Source organism: Trachurus japonicus, chromosome 15, assembly GCF_045865225.1.
Source record: "Trachurus japonicus isolate A0001 chromosome 15, Traja_1.0".
NCBI lineage: Eukaryota > Metazoa > Chordata > Actinopteri > Carangiformes > Carangidae > Trachurus > Trachurus japonicus.
The window spans coordinates 1,984,767-1,995,410 of NC_140921.1; the positions used below are offsets into that span (position 1 = coordinate 1,984,767).

Here is a 10,644-nt window from a genome sequence, read left to right on the forward strand (position 1 = left end):
TTCACCTGATCCACTAAAACCTTTACCTTTTACCTGCTGCTGAGCCAAGAACGGCCGTTGGAATTGGATTGGAATTCGGGAAGGATCCAAGCATCCCGAGTAGGTTGGAAATACGTGGAAAAACGTTGCCTTGCCTAAACAGTCACTTTCTTTTCAACTTTTAGTCTGTTATGTGTTGTTTAATTTAGCATTTGTGTTACTAAAAGTGTAGGATTACTTTGTAGAGGTATTTGCACTCCCACTCTGTTAATTAAAGAGTTAGTGTGAGCGTAGTAGGGACGAAAAAGCACAGTGACAGTCTTCTCTTTCTCTCCCCCCCCTCCTCCTCTCAGAGGTTGAGCTGCTGCCCCGACATCAGATCCCTGTGGTTTCTGTCACCGTGACAACCTGATAACATCTGCTGCTGAAAAACAACTTTACACGGAAATGTTTCTTTTCTTTTATCAGTTGCTCACCAGCAGCTGCCACTTCTTTAAAAAATCCTAGAGGAAACACTGCACATAATAGTGTTTGCACTTGAAAAAAAGAAATAAATATTTAATTTTTAATTTAATTTATTTTAACTTTTATAAATTTTAGTTTTAGTTTCAATTTGTGGAAGAAGAAATTTATTTAAAGCTCATGCTTACATCATGCATGGAAATAGTTACAATAAAACATTTCAAAATGCTTGTGCAACTCGGTTAAATAAAAGTCTGTTGGTCCAGTCATATATTTTGTCATTGTAGTTTTCTTAAAATCTCTTCTCGTCTCGTTCTCGTGAACCCAATCTCGTGTCTCGTCTCGTGAGATGAGTGTATCGTCACACCCCTAGTGTACAGCTCAATTAATCAACCAAAAACCATGCAGCACTTGATCAACATAAACAACAAAAACAATCTTTGCAATGCAGCAATTCAATAATCAAGTCCACCGCAAAATCAGTTCGATAATCAATGTTCAGTCTTTTATTTTGAAAGGGAAAAAAAGGAAGAAGAAAAAAACTCTTCAAAGAAAAAATGTAGCTGTTTAAAACCTTTTCCCTTTTTCACATTTTTGTTCCAGTGAAATAACATTTGTATTATTAAACTTGTAATAATTTAAATGCAAGATATATGAAGAAAAGTCAATAAGAAACAGATAAATTCAAAATGCTTTATTTTATTGAATCAGTCCATAAATACAACACAAGCAGAAAATATACAAACATCTGTCACAATAAAAAATAAATCAGATCATCATCACGACTTTAATCCATATAAACACTTTTCAAACGTTCTCTGAACCAACAGCGACTTTTTACATCCTTCTCTCTCACACTTATCTATGTGTGTGTTTGTGTGTGTGTGTGTGTGTGTGTGTGTAGCCTGAAGCTGAAGCAGAAACAGAATCTGAGTCTGGAGGAAAATCAAACATTAAAAGGAAAAGAAATCAAAAAACCTCGTCTGAGGAATCAGTTTGTGAGAGAATCAATCGATCTGATCAGAAAAACTTCCTTCGTCCTTCATCGATCTGAAAACTCATGAGACCAAAACACTTTGGTTCAACTGGTCTGAATGTTTAAGCTTCAACACACGTCGTCTACCAGCTCCTCAAGGACAGAACTCACTGGTAGAACTACAGACGATCAGTGTTGAAACCAATCAATCAATCAATCAATCAAACCCAATAAATGCAACTCTGGCACGTTTCCAGTGGTTAATCAATAATCAATAAATAGATCATCTTTGCTGACTTGAACTCAGCTTAAAGTTAAAAATTAAGAACAGAAACATCTTCATCACGAGACATTGTCCAGCAATATTTGACGATCAATCAATCTATCTATCGGTGGCAATAATCACATTAATTATCAATGATCAGATTTCACATTGTTGATCGAAGGCTCCTTCACTTCTCTGGCGTCTAGAGGAGCTTCTACCGGACTCTACTGGACTCTGCTGGTCTCTATACTGGTCTATACTGGTCTAAACTGGTCTCTACTGGTCTCTACTGGTCTAAATTGGACTCTACTGGTCTATACTGGTATCTACTGGTCTATATTAGACTCTACTGGTCTATACTGGTCTATACTGGTCTAAACTGGTCTAAACTGGTCTATACTGGTCTCTACTGGTTGGTCTTCTCCTCGCTGAAGTTGCACAGGAGGCTCTTGGCTCCGTTCTGCCACGAGTTCAGAGTCTCCAGAGGAGTTTTTCCATCCTGAGGATCAGAAACAGAAACACATTGTTACAACATTATAAATAACATGAAGCAACATGTTGGTTCTGGTTGGTCGGTTGTTGAAAGAAACTGTCACTACAATATCTGATATTTTCCCTGTAAAGCCTGAACAATGAAATAATAATAATAATAAAAATTCAAATTTTTTTTGACATTCGACCCTTTATTGGACCTTCTGACATAAAATGTTTTTTTTTTAAATAGGAGATTTGCATAGAAAATGACCTTACATACCTGCTGTATCTAATTTGATACACACATTTTCAACACGGTTCTACTATAAAATAAGTTATGAAATATTAAGTAGTTTTACTTTGCATCAATGCAGTAATTATTCCTATTGAAGTTTCAGTAAAAAAAAATTAAGTTTTTCTTACGTTATCTTTTTCAAAAGTGGCAAAAATATCGATGTGAAAACACATTTGGGTCCCTGACTGACAGCGGCCATATTGGATGTCCCAAGTGAAGGCTGCTGGTGCATCAATAACTAACTGCACCCTGGTGGATTATCTGATCATTGCATGTATCTGATTCTATACATTAGGTTTTTCAGGAAAAAAAAAAAAGTAGAGGTCTGAAAAACTCTGTATTTTCATGTATGAAATTTGATACAAATGGTGACATAGGTTATTGAATATTCTCTTATCTCTCTCTGATCTGAGTGGATGTGGACTTGGACTCACAGAGTTCTTGGTGGTCAGACTGGCTCCGTACATCATCAGCAGCTTGATCATCTTGAATCTGTTTATTCTGACGGCGTCGTGCATGGGCGTGTCTCCGTCCTGCAGGAGAGAGGAGGAGGAGGAGGAGGAGGAAGATGTATTATAAAGTTTTTCTCCAAAGCAGCATTATGACATAAACAAAAAAATTAAACCGGTCAGATTCTCGCTGCTACGGAGCCACGGCTTTAATCTGAGCTGAAACTGTGTTACATTACAGCTAATGACTTTATACACTGCAAAAACTCAAAATATCTGTCCTGTTTCTTGTCAAAATGTCTCATTTCTAGTCAAAACTAATCTCTTTCCACTTAAAATAAGACTCATCCCCTAAAAATGAACTTGTTTTTAGATCATTTTCACTTGTTTCAAACTAATTTTCACTTGAAATAAGTAGAAAAATCTGCCAGTGAAAGCAAGTTTTTCTGTGCTTGTAATAAGAAAGAAAAACTTGCTCCACTATCAGATTTTTCTACTTATTTCAAGTGAAATCTGCTTGAAAGAAGTAAAAAGTGTCTAAAAACAAGCTGCTTTTTATGTGATGAGTCTTATTTTAAGTAGAATGAGATTGTTTTGACTAGAAATGAGATAAATATTCTTGGTAAGATATTTGAGTTTTTGCAGTGTAACGAGTGTGTAAAGTGTGTGTAATGTGTGTGTAAAGAGTGCGTAATGTGTGTGTGAGCTCTCACTCTGTCTTTGGCGTTGACGTCGGCTCCACAGTGGATCAGGTGTTCGGCACATTCACAGTGTCCCGTCCTGACGGCCACGTGCAGCGGAGAGCTGAGCAGCTGCAGGGGGAGACAGAGACAGACGTCACCACCAGGGGGAGACACTCACTTTCCTCTGGGATCAATAAAGTCTCTCTGAGTCGAAAAGTCTCTAACTTTGTCAGATTTTAGTCTTTGAGTTAACCCATAAACTTGAAAATATCCAAATCATGTGCCAGTAGCAACGCTTTGAAATAATCAATCATTACTTTTTTACATTTTCATGGAAAAATAGGGAAAAAGGTGAGTTTTATAGTCGGCCACAATTGTGACCGGTGGGATAATATGGATAGTAATTTTACATATCCATCATAGCTATCAAATTTCTTATATTCCAGCCCAATTTTAACTACAGAACTTTTTAAAACTTTTTTATACTGTTACCAGTGCCAGCATACATAACAGATGCTTGTGTGCTTTATCACATGTTAGTGTGGCTCTTTGACATATCAAAAACACATCAACATTACCATTGTCACTTTTGTGCAACATTTAAGACATGCATATTGTAACTTTGTTGTTGGATTTACATTTTAGTGCAATATTGCTTTAGTGTACTTTTCATTTTACCACTGTAAATGTACATTTTTAGTGCAATATTGACTTAGTTCGCTAAACCTAGGACAGCTACAGGTGGACAGCTACAGCTACAGGTGGACAGACACTGAGACAGTGAGACTCTCACCTTGTCTCTGGAGGTGAACTTGGCTCCCTGGTCCAGCAGCAGCTGCAGCGCCGGCAGACTTCCTCCTCTACAGGCCCAGTGCACCGCTGTGGCCTCCAGCTGCACACACACACACACACACACACACACACAGCAGGGTTAGTATAGTTCACTAAAACTAACAACTAGAAGTGAAAAAATAATCTAGTAAACTGGAATAAAACTAAAAAGTGAGCGATGCTAAACTGCAGTAAAGTAAAGTTTCATCAGCAGCTTAGTTGTAGTTTTCTGGTCGATGTCTGAAGCTGCAGGAAGAAAACGACTTGGAGTACGACCCACAGGGAGATAAGAGTGATTCTGGTCATCAGCAACAGTCACAAGTCAAAGTTGTAAACATGAAAAAGTTGCAGCACATAAAGCATAGCAGTAGTATTTCAGCAGCAGCTGCCTCTTAAATTTCTTTTTAAAAACAAGAGCAGCTGAAGACATAGGAAACTATACTGAAACTGGTACATTTGAGTTTCCGCTTTTTTCCCTTAATATGATGCTTTTTCCTAGTCTGATAGGCATGTGATGGGATGGAGAGGAGATTGGAATAAGGTCACAAAGTCTGTGGTTAAGCAGATTGACAACAGAATACATGGTGCAGACATTATGAAAACTGTTGAGTTCAGTAACTTTTAGAAGGCCAGAGCGATGAAAGAGTGGATCAGAGGAGGCATCGAATTAGGACCAAGATATAATACGTATAATTTTCTTTTGCAGAATCAGCAACTTCCCCAGATAACTGGGAACTGTGTCACTCCAGATGATGTTGCAGTGGGTCAGATGGTTCAAATAATGACCGGTCTAATGTAAGAAGTGCTTCTAAATAAAAACTAGTCAATTCCTTTGAAATAAAAACTGAATTAAAACTGATTCATCACTTGTTGAACTCACTAAAACTAAACTGTGTGTGTGTGTATGTGTGTGTGTGCGTTCCTCACCTTGTCCTTCTTGTCGATGGCGGCCCCGGCCTCTAGCAGCCTCCTCATGACCTCCAGGTGACCTCTGAACGAGGCTTTGTGCAGAGCTGTTCTCTGGAACTGGAGAGGAGCAACTACGCTTCAGATTTCATGCATCAAAAACTGTTTTTTCTTTTGTTTTACAATCCTCTCTCTGTGTCTCTTACGTGATCGGCCGTGTCGGCCTTCCCTCCGTCTCTCAGGTATTTCTCCACCACGGGGAGTTTGTTCTCCATGGCGGCCGTCAGGAACGACTGCTCGTCCACCGTCTCCGGCTGCAGCAAACACACACACACACACACACACACACACACACACACACACACATGAGATGTACTGTACTGTAGGTGAGGCAGCAGCAGCAGTGCATGCTGGGTAATGCTGCTCCACTATCACTGTACTGTGTGTTTTTCCAACTTATTCTTCTGTCACAGCTGAAGTTTCTGGTGCATGATGGGAAGAATCAGCTGTTTGTGAGGCGTTCAGGATGTAAATGTGTGTGTAGAGTGTGTATAGTGTGTGTCCGGTGTGTGTAGAGTGTGTGTAGTGTGTGTAGAGTGTGTGTGTGTGTGTATAGAGTGTGTGTGTGTGTGTGTGTATGTGTGCGAGTGTGTGTGTGTAGAGTGTGTGTAGTGTGTGTAGAGTGTGTAGAGTGTGTAGTGTGTGTGTGTGTGTATTCTGACCAGGGGCTCCGGCTGCTGCTGCTGCTTCTTGTGGACGGGACTCTTCCTCTCTCTCCTCCTCTTCTTCAGCTGCAGGATGTTGAACAGGTCGTCGACCGTCTCCAGCTTCAGCCGCCCGCTCTTATCAGTCTGGAAACAATAATAATAATAATAATAATATAATAATAATAATAACAAAACATTCTGAATAAATAATAATAATAAGAGCAGAGACTCTGACAGGTGTAGTTCTCCTCATCGCCTCCAGGTGGCAGCGTGGACCAATCAGTGCTACCGGTTCATCTACTGACGTTTTACTGTCAGTGATGAGAACTACAGCTACATATTATGGACTTTATTATATTATAATGTATTATATTATATTATATTATATTATATTATATTATATTATATTATAATGTATTATATTATATTATGCTCAGTACTGGAAACTTGAATTTCCTTTGGGATCAATAAAGTATCTCTGAGTCTAAGTCTCTAATTCTAGTTTTTGAGTAAATCCCGGTGGTTCCAACCTGTTCTAACCTGAATCTGACCCCATAACAGCAAATTATTCATTCTTTCTGCATCTTTTTTCATTTTTTTAATTATATTTTCGTAATTTTGCTGTTTTCTTGAATCAAATTTGTATTCTTCCCTTTGTTAACCTGCTCTCCTTTTTGATCCTACACAGATGTGATTTATTAACATGCACTCACACTGATGAGTAGCCTACATTATATTGTTACAAATACAATACAATGAATAATTAATTGCTAATTCATGTGATTTTAAACTGTGTCAGACTTTAGTTTCTGAGTTTAGTCCAGTGGAGGACAAATTAAACATTCTTACTGCATCTTGTTTTTATCTATTTCATCATGATCTGTTTCATCATCTTCTTCCTTTTATCAACCTGATCTCTATTTTAATCTCACAGTTTTTTATTGTGCACGATATATTTATATCTTCATCTCATCACCTAAACTGAACTACAGATGCTCTGTGGAGCGTCTTGCAGCCCCCTCCCCCCCCCCTCCGGCCACCAGGGGGCGCTAACACACCGAGGTCTCTGCTCTATCTGTGTTAGTTCTTCTCAACTTTAAAGCTTCTTATTAAATGTTTCGTTTTTATTTCCTCATGAAGCACCGAGCAGCTTTTACACTGCAAAAACTCATTATCTTACCAAGAATATTTGTCTTATTTCTAGTCAAAACAAATCTAATTCTACTTAAAATCAGACTCATCACATTAAAAGTAGCTTGTTTTTAGACACTTTTTACTTCTTTCAAGCAGATTTTCACTTGAAATAAGTAGAAAAATCTGATAGTGGAGCAAGTTTTTCTTCCTTATTACAAGCACAAAAAACTTGCTTTTACTGGCAGATTTTTCTACTTATTTCAAGTGAAAATGTGTTTGAAACAAATGAAAATGATCTAAAAACAAGTTCATTTTTAGGTGGTGAGTCTGATTTTAAGTGGAAAGAGATTAGTTTGAATAGAAATGAGACATTTTTACAAGAAATAAGACAAATATTCTTGGGAAGATTTTGAGTTTTTGCAGTGTATTGTGAAAAGTAAACGGTTGGTTTTAATCTCTTACGTTGAGCGCGGCCACGCTGACTTCCTCCTCCACCAGAGCTCCGCCCACTCCCGTGATGTCATCGCGCTTCTCCTGACTGACGGCCGCCTCGTACACGCCCCCTTTGAAGTCCTCCGACTCTTTTCCCTCTGGCCTCTTGCCGGTCACCTGGAGGAGGGAACGGGAAACACAGAAACTTTTTATTATTATTGTTCATCATCATCATTATTATTAAGCACTTTTAAATCCAGGTTAAAAACATTTCTCTTTTCACATGCTTATAGCTGAGAACTTAAAACTTTATCTATTTTCTTTTATTTGCTCTTGCTTTTACTGTAACTCTGTTTTTAGTGTTTTGTCTGTTTTTATTCTGTCTTCTTTTTTTTAATGTTTTGTCTTTATGTAAAGCACAATGAGTTGCCTTGGTATGAAATGCGCTATATAAATAAAGATGCCTTGCCTTGCCTTGCCTATTATTATCTTCATTTTATTATTCTGTGCAGGAAAGAAAGGCGAGTGCTGCCGTTTACGGAGGAACTTAAACACACCACACACACTCCAACTGTGCAATGAGTCACAAGTGTTTCTTTGATTAAAGTGAGTGAATCATTTTAACCAGGAGGAAGGGGTCAAATAAAAACAATGAAATGAGCTGCAACAACAAAAACCAGAGAAACGACACACGAGCATATTGATACGTTTAATAAAGTTACTTCAAACCGTCGTCAGGCAGAGTGAAGGAGGATTAATCTATTAAGAGATAATTAGTTTTGTATATTTCTTTGTTTGTTCTTATTTTTTATGAATGAATTATTATTTTTCCTGCTCTGCTTCTATACTGTGGTATGAATCTCCCTATAGGTAGGCTGAAATAAATCTTTTTTTCTAGTGTAAATGTTTAATATCTTAGGCTGACTTTCTGTTTTTATGTTCATATTAATCTAAATGATTCACATTATTAAATGAGCATAAATCAGACTCAAGCTGCAGCCAACACAAGACGGTGGCCTGAAGGCGACATAAAGGTAGGCTACAAACAGAACCTGGTGTGTCTGGTTTGTTTGTCCTACTGACAAAATCTTTTTCTAATCAAAATGAGAAAAATATGAATGAGATTTTTACATTTTAGATTAAATCTTCAGCTTCTTGTGAAGTAAATATGTAAAATCTCCCTCAGTTCAGATCATCTGCTGCGTATTTAAAGTAGAAACCAAATACATTCATGAACTTTTCCCTCCGTTCACAGACTCACTGCAGCATCAGGATCAGTTTTCTGGGTTCAGACACTTTTGAACTGAGCTGAAGGAGCCGGGGAATCGAACCACGGCTGGACGACCCACTGTCCCACTGTCCCACTGAACCACATGCTGCTCTGTCTGATCCTACAGCTGCATCACACTGTAAAACTCAAAATCTTTCCAAGAATATTTGTCTTGTTTCTTGTCAAAATGTCTCATTTCTAGTCAAAACTAATCTCTTTCCACTTAGACTTAGACTCATCACCTAAAAATTAACTTGTTTTTAGATCATTTTCACTTGTTTCAAACTAATTTTCACTTGAAATAAGTAGAAAAATGTTCCAGTGAAAGCAAGATTTTTGTGCTTGTAATAAGAAAGAAAAACTTGCTCCACTATCAGATTTTTTCTACTTATTTCAAGTGAAAATCTGCTTGAAAGAAGTAAAAAGTGTCTAAAAACAAGCTGCTTTTTATGTGTTGAGTCTTATTTTTAGTATAATTTGATTTGTTTTGACTAGAAATGACATTTTAACTAGAAATAAGACAAATATTCTTGGTAAGATATAGAGTTTTTGCAGTGCATCATCCTCATCATCATCATCAGTGTGGTTCTCACCAGCTCCTCGACGCTGTGCAGTCCCATCCTTCAGTCTGTGTTGAGTGGAAGTGAGTTGATAAAAGACAGGAAGTAGATAGAGTTAGTCCAACGTCCTGGTCGTCTGTCCTCGGTGTCTCTGTCCGTCTCTTCTGGCTGCAGCCGGAGCCTCCTCCTCTTTTATAGTCCTGTCAAACCTCTGCAGAGGGGGGAGAGCAGCGACTGTCAGTCAACTCAGATCAGATCACATTACTGTCCTCATGTGCTCATTTGGCTCCTTCAGTGCCAACAAGCTGCTGCTGCTGCCCAGTTTGGCCCTTTGCTGGGATCTCAGTGTGTCACTGTACAAAGATTGACGTGAGGTTGAGAGGCGTCACTGCTGAAAGATTTCTGGTACGTTAACCTTTCTCTTGTGTTTGGGTCACCACTGACCCGTTTTCAGGTTTTAAATGCATAAAAGTACCACATACATTTGTTTATATCATATCATATCATATCATATATTATCAGCCCCAACTGTCAGCACTTTTAAATCCAGGTTAAAAACATTTCTCTTTTCCCGTGCTTATAGCTGAGAACTTAAAACTCTATCTATTTTATTTTATTTTACTTTTATTTGCTCTTGCTTTTAACTCTGTTTTTAGTGTTTTGTTTGTTTTTATTCTGTCTTATGCTTCTTTTTTCCTCAGTGGATGTGAGGGTCTAAGGACAGAGGATGTTGTTACGATGCCATGTAAAGCCCTTTGAGACAAACTGTTTGTAAAAACGGGCTATACAAATAAAATTGCCTTGCCTTGCCTTTTTTTTTAATGTTTTGTCTTTATGTAAAGCACATTGAGTTGCCTTGGTATGAAATGCGCTATATAAATAAAGATGCCTTGCCTTGCCTTGCCTATAGCATCAAGGCTTTTTGACTTCCACTATTTAAACAAAAAAACAAAACTTACACAAAAAAAAACAAAAAAATCCCACTAAATTCTAAAATGCTATGGTCAAAATTATGACATTTGTGGTGATAGGGTCAATTTTGACCCGGTTATAACGATAAGAATAATAAAGTGCAAAACCAACTTTTTCATGGATAAGGAAGTCTAACAATGTAACCAAGAGATGAGAAACAAATGGGATGATAAATAATAGTTTTAGTGTGTTTTACAGCTGATTTAAAACACGGCTCAATAACGGTCAGTTGCAAGGACTTGGTGGAGA

At 37.9% G+C, this 10,644-nt stretch overlaps 1 protein-coding gene across 1 annotated transcript; it reads right to left on the reverse strand.

Annotated features, from left to right (window-relative positions):
* Positions 1-1,935: 1,935 nt before the first annotated feature.
* On the reverse strand, positions 1,936-9,589 carry ankrd1a (ankyrin repeat domain 1a (cardiac muscle)). The gene is made up of 9 exons (XM_085799197.1): positions 9,457-9,589; positions 7,624-7,770; positions 6,043-6,171; positions 5,527-5,634; positions 5,342-5,440; positions 4,377-4,475; positions 3,614-3,712; positions 2,886-2,984; positions 1,936-2,181 (listed from the first exon to the last, which is right to left on the reverse strand). Exons 1-9 carry the CDS (start codon positions 9,481-9,483, stop codon positions 2,089-2,091), a joined length of 900 nt encoding a protein of 299 aa, XP_085655323.1. The 5' UTR covers positions 9,484-9,589; the 3' UTR covers positions 1,936-2,088.
* Between the last annotated feature and the right edge of the window lie 1,055 nt (positions 9,590-10,644).